We start from the raw sequence: 18,640 nt of genomic DNA on the forward strand, positions 1-18,640 counted from the left end.
GACCAGGCGAGTGTCTTGAACCCAACGGATCTGGCTTTACCGGCGCTTGCGGATGCCCAAAGAGGGAGACCGGACCAACGGGGAAACTATGGCCCCTCCATACGCAACCGCCAAGTGCCACGAAAGGAACATTCCTTCCAACAAGGGAGAGGTCCAAACGCCGGGCACCGCCGAGACCCTCATGTACTTCCTGATGGCGGCTCGTCGCCAAATGAGAGGAACTTCAGAGAACATCGCACAAAAGGACCCAACGGATGCCTGGTTTCCAGTATCCGGTCCAGCTGAGCGGTACCCGCGGCACCCTCCGGCGAGGGAACACTCTCCCTGTTCGGCCTGCGGAGAACAAGGTCACTGTCAGATGGACTGTCCACAGATTTATTGTTCCTTCAGCAGGACAGTCATCTCAGCCTTCCCCAGAGAAAGTTGCAAGCCCTGGCTACTTCCAGCCCAGATTGGGGGTAAAACCGTCCAGGCCCTTTTAGATTCAGGCTCTGGAAAAACGCTGGTCTTCCAGAAACTGTTACCGCCTGACGTGCTTTCCTTTGACTCCCCATGGAGTATAGAGTGTATACACGGCGATGTAAAATGGTATCCGACGGCCAAAATCCTGCTACAGGTAAAAGGTCAGGAGGCCAGGATCGAAGTAGGAGTCGCTCCTTGGCTCCCTGCCCCCATTTTGCTCAGCCGTGACTGGCCTTTCTTTTCAAACCTAATGGCTCCAGTCTCTCAGGAGGAGCCTCCTTCTCTGGCTCAGGAGAAACCTGGTAAACTGTTCCCTTTCTCAGCAGACCTGTTCCCCAGTAGACACCGGGTTGCAAAGTCTCGGAGGCAAAGATGCTATGACAAACAGGACTGGTTGCAGAAATCTGGGACTCATGGTGGCCATACTAATAGCCAAGAGTCAGAAGTGATGGCTGGCAATGGCCAGAAAGAGGGAGATATAGGTCCTGGGGATTTACCAGAGCTATTCCTCCCTGATTTTTGACAGAGGCAAAGGGAAGACCCAGTCCTTGCCAGACAATATGATAAAGTGGTACAAATTGATGAACGGATATTGAATGCACAGGGGGTGATAGTATTCCCCCATTTTGAATTGTCAAATGATATCTTGTATAGGGTAAATAGGCAGACACAAACAGGGGAGGTCACCAGACAAATATTGGTTCCCAAGGCATTTGTTAAATCTGTATTCACCCTAGCCCATACTGTCCCTTGGGGTGGTCACCTTGGTAGGAATAAAACTTTGGACCGTATTTCATCCCGATTCTATTGGCCAGGCATGCATAGTGATATTGCTTAGTTATGTGCGGCATGTCCTGAATGCCAGCTAACTAGTCCGAAGGGACAAAAACCGGCCCCCTTGATTCCCCTACCCTTGGTGTCAGTTCCCTTTGAGAGGATTGGAGTAGACTTGGTAGGACCTCTAGAACCTTCTGCGAAAGGACACAGGTTCATTCTCGTAATAGTTGACTATGCAACAAGATATCCTGAGGCGTTCCCCCTGAGGACAGCAACGGCGAAGCAAGTAGCCAACAAATTGTTGGAGCTGTTCTCATGGGTTGGACTTCCCCAGGTTATGTTGACAGACCAAGGTATGAATTTTATGGCTAAACTGATGCAGGATGTCTTAAAATTACTTGAGGTCAAGTCTGTTCGGACATCGGTCCACAGACTGACGGACTGGTGGAAAGATTTAATCGAACGCTTAAAGGTATGCTGAGAAAATTTGTAGATTCAGAGAAGAGAGCCTGGATTAACTTTTCCCTTTTCTGCCCTTTTCCCTTTTCTGTTTGCCGTGCGGGAAGTTCCCCAGGCCTCCACGGGATTCTCTCCATTTGAATTACTGTATGGGCGCCAACCCCGGGGTATCCTAGACCTCCTAATGGAGTCCTGGGAGGAAGAGTGGTCCCCTTCTAAGAATACCCTGCAATATGTATTAGACCTTAGGAAGCGCCAAGATGTGGTCGGCCATTTTGCTAGGGAGAATCTTAGATCAGCCCAGGACAGCCAGGAGAGACATTACAATCAAAATGCGCACATGAGAGTGTTTCATCCGGGAGACCAGGTGATGTTATTGTTACCCAGTTGTGAGAGCAAACTCCTAGCCAAATGGCAGGGCCCATTTGAAGTACTCCACCGCACGGGTGATGTGGATTACGAGATCGCTCAACCAGGGTCCAGGAAGGGTAAAGAAATTTACCATGTGAACTTGCTGAAACCCTGGAAGCACAGCGGTCTCTATTCATCCACCCAGTGGAGGAGGAAACGGACTTGGGTCCTCAGCCCCCACGGGGGGAACATCATTGGTGATGAACAAATCCCAATGGTTAGACAATTGTCCCCTGAACAAAAAGGGGACTTGTTAGAAATAATTACACAATTCAATGATGTTTTTTCTGATTTACCAGGGCAAACTAATTTAGTTTCACATGTGATAGAGACAGCACCTGGGGTGAAAGTACGTTCTCGTCCTTACAGGGTGCCTGAAAGCCGTAAGGCCCTGGTAGAGAAGGAGGTACAAGAAATGTTACACTTATGCGTGATTGAGGAATCATGCAGTGAGTGGTGTAGTCCACTAGTTATGGTCCCTAAACCCGATGGGAAGGTAAGATTTTGTATGGACCTCCGAAAGGCCAATGCGGTATCCAAGTTTGACGCATATCTGATGCCAAGGGTGGACGAGTTAATTGACGCCCTTGGTAACGCGGAATACATATCCACGCTGGACTTAACAAAAGGATACTGGCAAATACCTTTGGAGGAAAAGTCCAAATGCAAAACAGCCTTTGCCACTCCCATGGGTTTATACAGTTTGTGACAATGCCATTTGGACTGCATGGAGCCCCAGCCACATTTCAGAGACTCATGGATAAGGTACTGAGGCCCCATAGGACTTATGCCGCAGCCTACCTAGATGACATTGTCATTTATAGTAAACACTGGCGGGCCCATCTAAATAGGCTGAAAGCGGTCCTCAAATCTCTAAGAGAGGCAGGGCTCACAGCCAACCCTAAGAAATGTGCCTTAGGTAAGGCGGAAACCAAGTACTTTGGGTATGCAGTGGGAGGTGGAAAAGTAAGGCCACTAGCCGACAAGGTAGCTGCCCTGAAAGAAGTTCCGACCCCCCAAACAAAGACGCAGGTATGCTCTCTGCTGGGTTTAGCAGGGTACTATCGGCGGTTCATCCCCAACTACTCAGAAGTTGCAGCCCCACTAACAGACCTCACAAAAAAGTGTGCCCCTACACAAGTGGTATGGTCAAGGGAGTGCCAAAGAGCCTTTGAGGTGGTAAAAAGGTGTCTATCAGAGTGTCCCATCCTTAGAAGCCCAGACTTCGATAAGCCTTTTATCGTGCAAACTGATGCCTCAGAGATAGGGCTAGGGTCAGTCCTCTCACAACAGTTTGAGGGAGTGGAACATCCGATCCTTTTTCTGAGTAGGAAATTGTTCCCAAGGGAAAAGAACTACTCAGTAATTGAGGAGTGCCTCGCAGTAAAGTGGGCAATTGAGGCATTACCTGGCGGGAGTCCATTTCACGTTGGTAACAGACCATGCTCCATTGAAGTGGTTAAATACTATGAAATACTCTAATGCTAGGTTGACCAGGTGGTATATGGTCCTCCAACCCTTCTCGTTTGAGATTCAACACAGACCTGGAAAAGAAAATGTGCATGCTGATTTCTTCTCTAGAGAAGGGGTGGATGGTCGGGCTTCAGCCATGCGTGGCCCCAGCCAAACCCTAACAGGGGAGGAATGTGACAGGGTGAATAAACGTAACCAGCCCTATGCCTGGCAGACTTATCTGTAGTGCAGCAGTAAGGAGGTTAACTTTCAGCTGAGTTGATTAGTCTGATCGCAGCTGCCTCATCAAAGTGTTTTCAAAACCCCCAGGCTGTACACACATGCAGGCTGGCTGATCAAGAGAGAGTACTGAAACCCTGATCTAAGATTACTGCTACTGTATAAGGTCTGTCTTAAGAATATATCTTGATGAACTGTTTGTATATTGTTACGCTGAAATCTAAACAGCCCTTGTTGGGAAAGGGCAAGCCCTGCTCAGAACTTAATTTCTGCTTTAATGCTGAAAAGAAGCTGTTTTTGTTTTTGTGTGTTGTATTTTTTTAAGGCTCAATAAATAAGCCTTTGCAAGAAACCCACGTGTGGTTGCGTGTACCCTGCAACAGTCTGTTATAGACTTTGGGATCCCCCGGATCCGAAGATTATTACGGCGGTGTCTATTCTAAGCATCCTCCTGTCTATCCTTGATGTCTAGGAGTTGGGACTTCATTTCTTTGAGCTCAGCATCCATCAGAGATTGACGGGTAATTGTGGCGTCGACCTTGGATTCCAAGGAGCTAGTGCGTTCCCCCAAGGAAGATGTATCCTCTTTAAGATCTTTCACTGCTGCTTGCATTAGAGATTAGATTTTATTAAAGAAGATAAGTAAGTCATTCTTTATGGAAAGGTTTTTGATCTCCACCCCTGGTTCAGAGACTGGGAGTTCCACAGAGGGGGCCGCTTCTGACTCCACCTGTTGCGGTGGAGTCGACTATGGTTTCTAAAATATTCACGGAACTCATTCTGGTTCTTTTTCTTTTTGATGGCTCTAACTGTTTTTCAAGCCATGGTAAATAAGACTTGCACAAGATGGGAATAAGATTTACTTTTGAAGTGAAACTTCCTTAGTGGCACCTTATTCGAACTAGGGCAAAAAAGAATTGTGGAGACAGAAATGAAATGGATGTGACGTCAGTGCTGGCAGTTGAGGCCGGGCTGTGTTCTGGCTCAGCCCGACCCCAACACTGACATCACACCCGCTCCAAAAATCAATGCGGCGGCGGCGACAGCCGCCGTCGCCGCTCCTAACGGCCTGATGGCCGCCGCACTCCCCACACGGCCGCTGACATATGCGGCGCTGGCGGCAATAGCCGCCGGCGCCGCTACTAATGGCCGCCGTTCTCGCTGCCATGCCACGCATGCGCTGTTGTGTTTTGATGGCTAACCCCTCCCCTCAGCCCCGGCCGCTCCAGCACATGCGCCATTCCCCCCAGATGCATTATTACATCGGCTCCCCGCGGGGCTGGAGGCCGCTGACCCGGCTGCCGGAGGAAGCCAACAATGGCTGCGGGGTCTGCGTGCTGCGCAACTGTGTATCGGGGGCGAGTGAACTTCTGCCATTGCCGCTCCTATGCCGCGCATGCGCAGCAGTGATGGCGGCAGAAGAGGCTGTTGTGCTATGTGTCCTCCACAGCATAATCAGAGGGAAGAGCGCCCCACGCACATTACCGTGCCCTCCTGTAACCCCCTTGTGTGGACCTGGCTGCAGCAGGACACGCAGCTCTACCAGGGGTAGAGAATGGGGACTGCGCAGCGGTCGTGTACCTCCGGGGGGCGGGGGGCGGAGGGCGGGGGGGGGGGGGGTGGGCTGTGACGGGAACACAGGACACAGGACACAGGACACAGACAGGACACAGAAAGAGACATACACACCACACAAACACTGACTGACACACATACACACACACACTGACTGACACATACACTGACTGACACACAAACACATATATACAAACACACAGACAATAATTGACACACACACACAAGGAATTCACACTCAGTCACGCGCACACTCACAGTCACGCGCACACTCAGTCGCACGCGCACACAGTCACACGCACGCACACACAGTCACATGCATGCACACTCACAGTCACATGCACACTCAGTCACACGCACACTCAGTCACACGCACACTCAGTCACACGCACACACAGTCACACGCACACTCAGTCACGCACACACAGTCACACGCACAGTCACAGTCACACGCAGTCACATGCACACTCACAGTCACATGCACACTCATAGTCACACGCACAGTCACATGCACACTCACACGCACACACACAGTCAGTCACACGCACAGTCAGTCACACTCAGTCACACGCACACTCACAGTCACACACACACTCAGTCACACGCACACTCTCAGTCACACGCACACTCTCAGTCACACGCACACTCTCAGTCACACGCACACTCTCAGTCACACGCACACTCTCAGTCACACGCACACTCTCAGTCACACGCACACTCTCAGTCACACGCACACACTCTGTCACACGCACACACTCTGTCACACGCACACACTCTGTCACACGCACACACTCTGTCACACGCACACACTCTGTCCCATGCACACACTCTGTCACACGCACTCTCTGTCACACGCACACTCTCTGTCACACGCACACTCTCTGTCACACGCACACTCTCTGTCACACGCACACTCTCTGTCACACGCACACTCCCAGTCACACGCACACACGAGGAATTCACACTTAGTGCAAATAGCTAATACAGGGGATGTGTGCCGAGCACGCACATTCTAAGTCAAATTTATTTGCGTTTTGTCAATGAAATTGTATTTTGATTTTTAATTAAAACATCACAAACACAAATACAATTTCTGTGACAAAAGTCAAAGAAGTTTCACTTACTATGCGCGTGCACAGCACACACAGCTTTTTTTTTTTTGTAGGATAGTTAGACGGAGCCAATTCGCTTTTCTCAGCTTAAATTGAAGCTCTGGGTATTTATGGAGCTTGGGTCTCAGAATGCCTTCTTAGCCAGCTCTATTTACTCTTCTGCCCTATTTCATTCTTATACCCACAGAAACAGGGGAGGGTAGTTGTTCCTCAGTGGGAGATAGAAATTGGGCGGTTAGCTTAACCTTAGAGTCTTTGTTTGGGTTCAAGTGTGCGTGGGCGAGATGACTGCCAAGTTGAACCTCCTTGGGAACAGGGACTGACACTTACTTCTGATTTCTGTTGCTTTTTAGAGGCCTTCAGTTGCTGTCTCTGGCCTGAGATGTTCTGGGCCCTGATCTGGGCCCTGATCTGTTTACTCGGACGGGGAGAGGGGAGGGGGAATCTGCTGGGACAGGCCTTCCCACAGAGGCCATGTTTAGGCAGTCAGCCGGGGGGAGTGAGAGACCAACCCAAGCCCCCCAGTGAGCACCTTAAGGGGCGCCGGAGCTGCGGCCACACCGGAGCACGTCCACTCCCAGCTAGGCTCTCAGGAATGTCCATCTCTGTCCTCAACCCAGTTGAGGGTTGTGCGGCTGGGCTTGCTTCAGGCCGACCCCGCTTGGTCAGCGGCCATCTTGAAAGCTTCAGGGGATCTCAGCAAAGGCTATTTCTTCTGTGCCTTGTCAAGCAGCGGTCTGGGCGCCGGGGAGCTCAAGAGTCGAGCTGCGGGTCTGGAGGTTAGTCTTCTTCCTGATTCTCTGGATCGCGATTTTTAGGGGTTTATTATAGGGGTATTTACGCCCAAATGTGCCCCTTTGCTGGGGAGCTGAGCCGACCTGCGTTGGCTCAGCTTAGAGTGCTGGCCACACCCCGAGCCATTCATTTTTAATGTGTATAATACACAGATCTCCCTACGGATTTGAAATTGCAGGCATACCCCGCATTAACGTACGCAATGGGACAGGAGCATGTATGTAAAGCGCAAATGTACTTAAAGTGAAGCACTACCTTTTTTGCACTTATCGATGCATGTACTGTTCTGCAACCGTTATATACGTGCATAACTGATGTAAATAACGCATTTGTAACAGGCTCTATAGTCTCCCTGCTTGCGCACAGTTTCGGTACAGGTAGGGCAGACGGTATTGCTGTTCAGGATGTGCTGACAGGCGCATGCGCGAGCTGCCATTTGCCTTTCGGGCAATATGTCCTTACTCGCGAGTGTACTTAAAGTGAGTGTCCTTAATCCGGGGTATGCCTGTATACATAGACATTGGGAAGTGTACAACAACACTCATACAGTATGTAGTCTTTAACCATTGTTATTCTGTAAGACAACAGTCTGAACTTGTAAAGCAGTTTTCTAAATACTCTTACTAAGCTGTGATAATTTAGTGAGCAGGATTTATAGTATGAATATTACTGTTTTTGGAGCTTACTCTGTAACTGTGATGTAAAGGAATGGCTATATTCATACAATTTGAAAACACTGGAATGAGTTATGTCATGGAAATAAAGGATATTTATTTGAGGGAATTTTAAAACAAATAGGACTAAAGACCTGAAAACAACAGAACATCACTGATTCTGAGAAGAAAAGGAATTTCATGCTAGACAAAACCGCTTCTTCAATCTTGCCCCAGAAATTGATCTCTACCTTGTCAACAAATTCAATGGAAACAAGCTTTTGTTCTCCAAAACACTCAGTAACAAAGTCTTGCATTCATCCCTACAGATCATTGATTTCCTTTTCCACAGTTCTGTAATTGTTTATGTGAAAATTGTACACAGTAGAGGCTATCATCTCATTTGTTTTGTATTCATAAGCTGAATCTAATAGCGCCTTGCTCATTTTCCATTCACATTTTTAATTGCTGTATTGTAAAATTGAAGATAACAAAGATTGCTGCACAATTGCATTGCTGACAATTTGTCTGCTGTACAATATGGACATGTAGTGTGTTTGACACCAATTTGCAGTTCACACCTGCCTTAGTAACAGTACAGTACTGTATGTCCTAAAAAATGTTCCTTCACAAATTGTTTAAAAAACAAAAAAACAAAACAAAAACTCAAATGTGTGTTTATCCATGTCATTCTGATAAATGAGCTTCACCTGCATTTTCATGAAACAGCTAAAGTATAGTCATAGCAATAATCCTCATACGATACAGTATGTATCTCTTATAGAGTGCTCCCAGTGTAGGCATCCCTGTACATACTGTAGAATGAACAAGAAAAAACACAAAAGCGCACCAAGATGAGAGATAGATATTGTATTAGCAACAAATAATAAAATTAGTAACTTACATATAAAATTTCTTTAATAATCCCCGATCTGGTGTCTATCACAGGAGTAGGGCATCACATAGGAAGTATGAAGGGTAATCTCAGTTCTGAGAGATCAGACCCGCGCGCTGGGGCTGTCTCTGTTCACTCTCCTGTCCTCCATGTGTGGTAGCGTGGTGCAGAGTGTAGCACACATGTGCAGGAACCGGGGCCTTCAATAGGTGTCCTTAGGATGCCTGTCCGTTTTTGATAGCATAGAAACGATCGGAAATAAGCAGGAACGGTACACTTGAGTGTTTACTGGTGGTGGGTAGTAAAACCGCCAGCCACAACAGTCGCGACGCGTTTCGTTTAACAAAGTAAACTTCTTCTTCCTCGCCAGAGCGCGGACTGAACTTTTCATCACATACTGTAGAATGTTACAGGCATAATCTCTCATTTCCATGCCTGAAGCATTGGGAGATAAAGTACCTTCCCCGAGGTAAAAAGGGATACTGGAATTCGAATTGTGTTCACCGACTTCAAAGGCAGTGACCCAAGTTTGTATCCCATAGCTGAGTTATTTGATCAAAATACATGGTACAAGTTTAGTGCAGCCCATCACTTTTTCTTAATGCGTATGCCCCGTTTTCAACACAAGTGGGGGAAAAGCAAGAAGAAATCAAATTCAGTACATTACTAAGGTTTTTTTTGCACATACAATGTTTTTCTATGCAGGCCACTTGTGCAAGAAATATTCAGCATGAGTATTATTTGTTATTTTCTTCCTCTACCTTTATGCTAACTCTAACCCTATTTCCTACTTTAAAGTCTGTTCAAGATCCATTCTCAGTCCTTGCATAGAAAATAGCATGACTAAACACTTTCTTTGCTGTTTTCCTCAAAAACGCTAGTGAGGCTTCATCTATAAATGTTACTAAAATATAGTTTTTTTTTTTTTTTTTTTTATAACTTGAGTTTTATTGGAAAAGGCATACAAAATGTACAGTACAGAATATGGGTTTAAAATGGCAACTTGTGTACATTGGATGTACATAAAACAATGTAGATCATTCAGGCTTATTGGTGTAGATGGTGTAATCATGTGGTTTTTCGGTCCCTACTCGGCCACATGATGTATGAATAAATCATATAGTAAGAGCAATAATAAAAATAATAACCAGGATTAAATTACAATGGAAATATGTATATACATATATAAAATAAAATACGTAAATAATAAAAAAAAAAAAAAAAAAAAACTCGGGGGGGGGGGGGGGGGAGAGAGGGTGTGGGAAGGGGGGAAGTTGTGGGGGGAAAGGGGGGGAAGGGACGGAGATCTAGTCCTCGGGTTGATCTTGAGGTCATATTGGGAGTCTAGTCCCTCTTCGTTAGTTGCGTGTTCGTTTGTCTATGTTGACTCCCCCAGAGGAGAACGCATCTGGTAATATTAATGCCAAATTGTGGTACTCTCAATCCCCGGGATATCTGTCTGTGCCAGCCAAGGCGTCCAGACTTTTAGAAAATTGTCGCCAGTGTCGTTAACTAAACTGGTTAACTTATCCATCTGGCAGATGAACCAAATGCGATTTCGAATCTTTGGGATGTTTGGTATATCAGGGCGTTTCCACAGTGCTGCGATCTCGCATCTCGTTGCGAGTGCAAAATGTGCTATTAGCTTGGAATTTGCTTTTGATAGGCCCGGCAGCGGTCTGTTTAGCAAGAACAGCCACGGGTCAGGGGGAATTGTGAGGTCAAAAACCCTCTGGATCCAATTTCTGATTTCGTCCCAAATCGGGAGTATTTTTGGGCAAGACCACAGCATGTGTAACAAATCTGCTGATCCGCCACACTGCTTGGGGCATAGTGGGGAGGATCCCTGTATGTATTTAGATAAATTCAGTGGGGTGAGGTACCACCTCATGAGGACCTTATATGCGTTCTCCTTTAGGGTGGTACATATGGAGCTTTTGGCGGAGGCCAAGTAGATAGCGCTCCATTCCTCCTCCTCTAGGGTTTCCCCTAGGTCTGTTTCCCACTTAGTCCTATATGTGGGGATTTGTTTTTCAGGGTCAGCAGAACCGATTACCTCCCCGTATATTGTCGATATAAGTCCTTTTGTGTCAGAGTTAGCCCGACAGAGCTTTTCGAATTTTGTCAAAGGGGGGTATGGGGCGTATTTGTTGTAAAATGCTCTGGCCTGGAGGTATTTAAAGAATTCAGAGTGAGGTATTTCTTTTTCTAATCTTAATTGATCAAAGGTCTTGATTTTCTGGTTGTCTCCTTCCAGGTCTTTTATTCGTGAATAGCCTTTTTGTTTCCAAATCGGGATACTAGACCCCACCATGCCGGGTGCGAACGCTGGGTTATTCCAAATGGGGGACATCATCGAATGTTTTGATGTCAGGGAATTCTTAAATTTAGTCGTCTCCCAAATCGATAAAGAGTTGGTCATTGAGGTGAGCGGCATCTCTCTGCGATTAAACGCTGTTTTCGGTAACCAAATCAGGCCACTAAGCTCCTTTGGGGAGCAAGCGGCGTTTTCTAAATCTACCCATCGTTTCAATTGGGGCTTAGAGTGCCATTGAGCAATTTGGCTTAATTGGGCCGCTTTATAGTATGTTAATAGACAGGGTACCGCCAAACCGCCAGCCGCAACAGGTCTTTTCATATTGGAGCGATTGACTCTCGATTTTTTCCTACCCCAGATAAATTTATAGATTTCTGTTTGGAGCGAGAGTATATCTGTTGTTTTAAGTGGCACAGGGAGTGTCTGAAAGAGGTATAGGATACGTGGCAGTAGGTTCATCTTGACACTATGTATCCTACCGATCCATGATATCCTCTTGGAGGACCATCTATTTAGATCTTTTTTAAGAGTCCGAATTAGTTGGGGATAATTTGCGCTATAGATGAGGTTGGCCTCTCTGGTGATGTGGATTCCTAAGTACTTTATGTGTTTCTGTTGCCAGTTGAACTGGAAGTTTAACCTCAACAGCTTTTCTGTGTGACTAGGGAGGTTAATATTGAGTGCTTCCGATTTGGATTGGTTAATTTTAAAGCCAGATATCTTTGAAAATCTGCTCAAGAGGTCAAATAGGTTGGGTAATGTGGTAAGGGGTTTTGTTATGATTAATAGGATATCGTCTGCATACAGGGCCGCTTTGTGTGATTGCGAGTAAGCGTTTAACCCTGCGATATCCGGGTTAGCTCGTATTCTAGCAGCTAGCGGTTCGATACAGAGGGCGAATAGAAGGGGAGATAACGGGCATCCTTGACGAGTGCCACTTTTGATTTGAAATGAAGGTGAAGGGAAGCCCTGATGTATCACCCTAGCTGTCGGGTTTGAGTATAACGACATAATCGCCCTACTCATCTGATCCCCGAAGCCAAATGCTGCGAGCGTTTTTTGTAAGTATGGCCAGTCTATCCTATCGAATGCTTTTTCAGCGTCCAGACTTAACAACATGCTTTGGGTGTTATTTTTGTTAGCCAATTCTATCAGATCAATAATACGTCGGGTGTTGTCCGCTGCTTGTCTCCCTGCGATAAACCCGACCTGATCTGGGTGTATAAGTCTGGGTAGGATAAGACACAATCTATTGGCCAGTAATTTAGCATACAACTTAATATCTGTGTTAATTAGGGAGATCGGCCTGTAACTTTTGCAGTCCAGCGGGTCTTTGCCAGGTTTATATATTAGTGATATGGACGCTCGCAGCATATCCTCGGGGATGGGAGCTCCTGCTAAGATTGCATTAAACATGTGGAGCAACCTTGGGGCCAAATATTTCACATATTTCTTGTAGTAGAGCCCTGAGAAGCCATCTGGTCCAGGTGCCTTTGAAGGCTTAAGTTCTTTAATAGCCTAGGATACCTCTTCCAATGTGAAGTCAGCTCCCAGGGCCTGTCGGTCGCACTCTGTCAATCTACCCAGGTTCGAGTTAGCTAAGAAATCTCTTAAGGCTGTGCTCGTATATTGATTATGTGCCACTTTTTTCCCATCATATAGGGATCTATAGAATTCTCCAAATTCTTCTACTATTTTCTGTGGGTTGGCCGTAATAATATCAGATTTTAAGCGTATAGCTTGGATGTTAAACTTAGATTGCCTGTTTTGTAGTGCTCGGGCTAGCATCGTATCCGGTCGATTGGCTTTTTCATAAAACTTCCTCTTGGACCAACTCAATGAATTATCGGCTTTGGAGGTTAATAGCATATTCAATTCTATCTTGGTGTCTTTGATTGCCTGCAGTAATTGTATATCAGGGTTATGTTTGTGTTTGGATGTTAGGGTGTGTAGTTTGGATTGTAGAGCAGTGATCTTGGCCTCTCTTTCCCTTTTCCGCTTGGCTGTGATGCTAATAATGACACCACGTAGTGTAGCTTTGTGAGCCTCCCACAGTACCGCGTGAGATTCAACAGAGCCCGTGTTGATACGGAAGAACTGCTCTATTTCGTTCCCGATCATCCCGCAGGTTTCGGGTATCTTAAGGATTGCCTCGTTTAGTTTCCAGTTCGCCCCCGGCCGGCTGAGCCGGATATCTTTGCACCTTAGCTCGATTGGTGCATGGTCCGACCATGAAATATCATGGATCGCCGTATGGGAGACCATCGGAACCATTCGACATGAAATAAGGAAGTAATCGATTCTGCTGTATGTGTGGTGTGGGTGGGAGAAGAACGTGTAATCCCTGTCCAATGGGTGCATCTCCCGCCATATATCTGCCAAGTGGTTGTTTTTGCAACCCTGGAGCAGGGATGCCCTTGTTTTCTTATTATCTGACCCCCCTCCTCCTGATCTATCTAGGCCCGGATGCAATGTCGTGTTGAAGTCTCCCGCCAGTATAACGCATCCCTTTGCTATCGACTGCAGGGTTTGGAAGAATTTACTGAAGAACGTTGCATCTTGTATGCATGGGGCATAAATGGTGGCCACTGTAATCCATTGTTCGTATATTGTTCCTACTAGTATGAGGAATCTACCGTCTCTATCTTTTTTAACTGACTGGGCCACAAATGGTGTGTTATTGTTGAAAAGGATGGCTACTCCTCGTTTCTTCACTGGGGCTGAGGATGTGTAGAAATGGGAAAAACCCTTATCTAGGAATTTGGGTGTGTTTGTGCTGCTAAAGTGCGTTTCTTGTAATAACAATATGTCTGCCTTTTTCCTCTTATAGTCAGAAAAGGCTATCCGTCTTTTAATCTGGCTATTAAAGCCTTTAACATTGTGCGAGAGTAGTGTCAATGCCATATTGTATATCTTGACCAATGTTTCGCTATGATATATATGTACTCACCCATCCTGGTGTGTCTAGGGGTTTGCAGATGTGCGTCTGAGTCCGTGTTGCTTCTAAAGGAATTCTTACCTCGTCCGGGGGTGTTCTCTCGTCTCCTGGGGGGTGGGAGGGGATGGGAAGGAGGGGGAGGGGAGGGTAGGTTTACTGAACAAGGAGAGTTACATGGGGAGCAAAATAAAAAAAACAAATTAACACAGAGAAAAATAAGAATACAATGTAAGAAATTAAATAGAGCAAGAGCTCGCCTCGGGAGCCCCCGAGTTCGGCTCTTGTGCCCAGAGGGTAGGTCAGTTAATTCCCTAGGAACATGGGGTCCAATCCCCTTAGTAGGGACTGACCTCCCTGGGACTTGAGTACAGCTCCAGAATGTTGGGAGCTGCACCATAGTACGCATGCCCGGCGCAAGTGGGAGCCCCCACCGGCCCGGCGTAGAATACAACTCTAGTTCAATCGGCATGTATAACATGTTTTTGTAGCATATGCCGCTAAAGGTAACTTCTATTAACACACTAATTTCCCCTGCACCTTAGTGCTATAACCTCAACATAGACTTAAACACTAACACTCCTAAATATAATGATAGCAGTGGTGTTAACAATATTAACTTATAATAAAACTGGACGTATCCACTCGCCTCTGTGAGCCCATCTTGTCCTAACGTGTATTGCTTCTATCCAGCCCATTATGTCTTATCTGTATCCTGCTTTCTCCGTTCTCCCTCCCCCCATTCCCCACCTCTCATCCTCCTCTTTCTCGTCTCTACCTCTCCTCTTTCTTACTCTACGTCCCCCACTCTCTTCGTTCTACTCTCTTCACCTTACCTTAGTCTCCCCCTCTATCCCTTACCCCCTCTATCTCTTACCTCGCCCCTCTCACCTTGTTCTCACCCTCTCATTCCCCCTCTTTCTCTCTCCTCAATCCCCCCTTTCTCCCCCTTTGGTATCTCTCTCCTTTTTCTTACTTCTTGATCTCCTACTGCTCCTACTTTTCTCTCTCCTTCCTTTCTTGTCCTCATCTTAGCTTCCCCTCGTTCCTCTCCCCCCTTACTCCTCTCTCTCCCCCTCTTATTCCCCTCCCCTTACTTCCCTCTCCCCCCTCCCCTTACTTCCCTCTCCCCCCTCCCCTTACTTCCCTCTCCCCCTCCCCTTACTTCCCTCTCCCCCCTCCCCTTACTTCCCTCTCCTCCTTCTCCTTACTTCCCTCTCCTCCCCCCCCTCTTATTCTCCTTTCTCCCCCCTCCCCTTACTTCCCTTTTCCCCCTCCCCTTACTTCCCTTTCCCCCCTCCCCTTACTTCCCTCTCCCTCCCCCCTCCCTCCTCCCGTCATGTCCCAAGATCCAAACAGACTTTAATAGAATCTTTAAGTCATTGGTGGCATATTATGGAATGTACTGTACGTGGGACTCTTCTATACAAAAGGGGGGGACTCTTCCTCTCCCTTGTCTATGCGAGATCAACTGCAGCATAGGGGAACTCCTGTGCGGTTATCTTTCGTCCAGGGCAGGCACCGCCCTGGATGGCTATGGAGGGGGCCTGATTGCTGACTGCTGACTGCTTCCTGATCTGTGTTTCATCGTGTTCTCGTGATGGTGTGACGTCATCGGGTATTGCCTCTCCGCAGAGGCGCGAACTCCGGCAGAGTTCCCGCCACACTCAGGGGGGAAGGAGCTGAAGAAAATGGTCGCTCCGCCAAAGCTGCAGACGGACCAGCTCCGGGAATCTTCGCTGTCACAGCCACAATAGGTAAGTCTTTGGCCTGAGGGAGAGCAGAGAAGCGTGGAAATGTCTATGGACTTCAGCTTAGTGGATATTTTTCGTAGAAGGCAGGGTGTTTCATGCAGAATCCCTGCTAGAACCTGACGCCACTGGGGAAGTTTCTGCACCTCCCGCACGGTCACCAATGGGCACGGGGACGGGCGTGGGGCGTGGAGCCTTTTGTGGGGGACTTGAGGGCTTCTCTTTGGCCCCCACTTTAGTCAGGAACCCTGCACCTTCCTCCGGTGACCTCAGTGTGTGGGCCACGCCATTCCGGATCACCATGATGGCACAGGGGAATAGCCACCTATAGCGGATGCTGTGATCCCGCAGTGTTTTTGTAATGTGGGCGAAGGACCGTCTCCGTAAAAGGGTGGCAGGGGCCAGGTCCTGATATATCTGGAAGGTGATATTATCATATTCCAGCGTTTTAGAGTCTCTGGCTATCCTGCATATTTCTTCTTTTAATCGGTAATGGTGTAGGCGGATCACAATGTCCCTGGGGGGGTCTCCTTTCTGCGGTCTCCCCCTGAGAGCCCTATGGCATCTGTCTATTGCCAGCTCTCTGTCAGATTTTTCAGGGAATAAGTGCTCCAGCCATTTTATTACGAATTCTTCTGGGTCCGTGACCTCCTCTGGGACCCCCCTCACGCGAATGTTACTCCGTCTATCGCGGTTTTCAGTGTCTTCAGCCTTCTCTTCTAAGGCTCTGACCTTCTCCCTTAGGTTAGTTACTTCATTTTGAGTGAGGGTTAGGGCAGCTGATATATCTTCAGACTTATTTTCAATGGAGGCAGTGCGTTCCCCCAATGAGTCTAAATCCTTCCTCATTGCCCATAGTTCGGAACGGAAGAACTGCTGCATCTGAGAGCAGAAAGCTTTGAGATCCTTCCGTCGGACTATCTCCTCATCCCCTGCCTCATCAGTGAAGGGGTCCGTGTCTGACTCCATGCTGGTAGGCCGCCTTGGGCTCGTGGGTTTATCTGGTGGGAGGTCTGTCTTCTTTCGGAAGTAAGTGGACACAGGCTGGCTTTTATTGCGGGATGCACGGCCTGACGCCATCTCTGAGTGTTCAGGGGGAGAATGCTGTGTTTGAAAGTAGCGGGGTTGAGCTGCAGCTGCGGATTAATTATTTATTAGCGCCGGTGGAAGTGGAGCTCTGAATTCAAGCGTCCATTCTTCCCGCCGCCGCGCATGCGCCCATAGTTTTTTATTTTACGGGAAATGTTATCACTGTACGTGGAGCTTAAAAAGAAAAACAAATCATACAACCCATGTAAAATATACAGAATAATGTTTTGTTGGAAAATGTGCAATATGTCTCAAAACACTGTCGGAAAGAGGGGGTGGGAATCAATGACCATGAATTTTAGTCATCAAATAACTGGTAATAAGATAGTAGAGGTAAATGAGAATTTTAATCCTAATAGAGGTATATTAGTATTTTATCTGGTAGTGTTAGGACTTGCGAACATGGTCTGCCTTGTCATGGCTCGCAAGCTTACAATGCTTTGGCCAAAGGGTTAAATTAAATGACCATTTTTCAAGAGAATATATAAGTATTTTACTGTGTATTTTTGTCATGTTGGATGTAGCATTGGGCTTCTCTGTCGTCTGTTGTATACATATGCCACGCTCAATAGCTCTCCTTTTTGACACTTATATACATATATATTTTGTGGGGGCTCAGGGGGTCCCAAAAAGAGCTTGCTGGGGTTTCGTGTGTTTTGTTAATGATAATGGGCATGGTAATACAAGCCTAAAAAAGAGGTTATTTTTACAGTGTATCAACAAAAAGAACCGCTTTGACGTTTGCACTATTTTATGCTCTTGGACGATTGCGTCAAGTCTACTCTAAGAAACTTCCAAATGGAAGGAGAATGTGGTCATTTTCATGCCACAGCTCCACAGTAATGAGTGACAGAGATCAGGTGCAGTAGGTGGTGTGCCATCTAGAAAAGTGATCCTGTAGCATACTGTGCTTAGTCCAATATTAATCACAACAGAAAACATTAGATGGGTACTGTATTCCTATATAAAGTGTAGCATACAATTTAGGATTAATATACAGTAGAAGACTAATGTTAACTACTTTATCATTGTCCTTTAATGTAATAAAGAAGTACTATAGGTGAAGTACTGTAAATAGTCACAGCAACACCTTTCTTGCATTTATATGTTTTAATATCTGTGTTTAAATAATTCATTTCATTCCCCTCAGGACCAGCAACATATGACCCAGTGGTGAGATCAACCACTCAAGTTTCTTTGGTTGTTCCAAGAGAGGAGCGTTTCAAGGAACCAAAGGAGGTTACACCTGGTCCTGGAGCGTATGAGGTTAGTGTATCAGTTACTGTTGGAAATTATGGCAAATTATGTTGCTGAACTCTCCAAGAGAGATTACATAAAAAGGACATGGATGTAGTTATTCTGCCACAAGAATATTTAAAGGCCAGCTGCAGCTATGTCAAGTTAAGAAAAAAGTAGTAACTTTGGGTGTTTGACATTACAATAGGACTAAATATAAGTAAAGTTAATAAGCCAAGTCATACCAAATAATGGGCCATATGATTTTCCTCTGTGTGCTGTCATGTTCAGTTTTGAGGTAATTTATGACTCTGGCTGTGAGGTGGACCATTTGAGGATATTTAGAAAGATTGTTATATTACTATGAAATTTGCATTTCCAAATGAGTTTCCATACAGTGATGTACTGTATCACGAGTGTTACAGAATGTTTTTTCTTCTTCTTTTAAATAAGAATACAAGGTGTGTGTGTATGTGTGTGT

General features: G+C 46.4%; 1 protein-coding gene across 1 annotated transcript in view; it reads left to right on the forward strand.

Moving 5' to 3' along the window:
• The window catches only part of STPG2 (sperm tail PG-rich repeat containing 2), a 759,671-nt gene that overhangs the window by 496,231 nt on the left and 244,800 nt on the right, over nucleotides 1-18,640 (forward strand). The window contains exon 13 of the mRNA XM_075609709.1: nucleotides 18,074-18,189. Within this exon, the coding sequence (XP_075465824.1) occupies nucleotides 18,074-18,189 (116 nt within the window). The remainder of the gene's footprint in view (nucleotides 1-18,073; nucleotides 18,190-18,640) is intronic.

The sequence above is a fragment of the Ascaphus truei genome, chromosome 1, assembly GCF_040206685.1.
Source record: "Ascaphus truei isolate aAscTru1 chromosome 1, aAscTru1.hap1, whole genome shotgun sequence".
Taxonomy (NCBI): domain Eukaryota; kingdom Metazoa; phylum Chordata; class Amphibia; order Anura; family Ascaphidae; genus Ascaphus; species Ascaphus truei.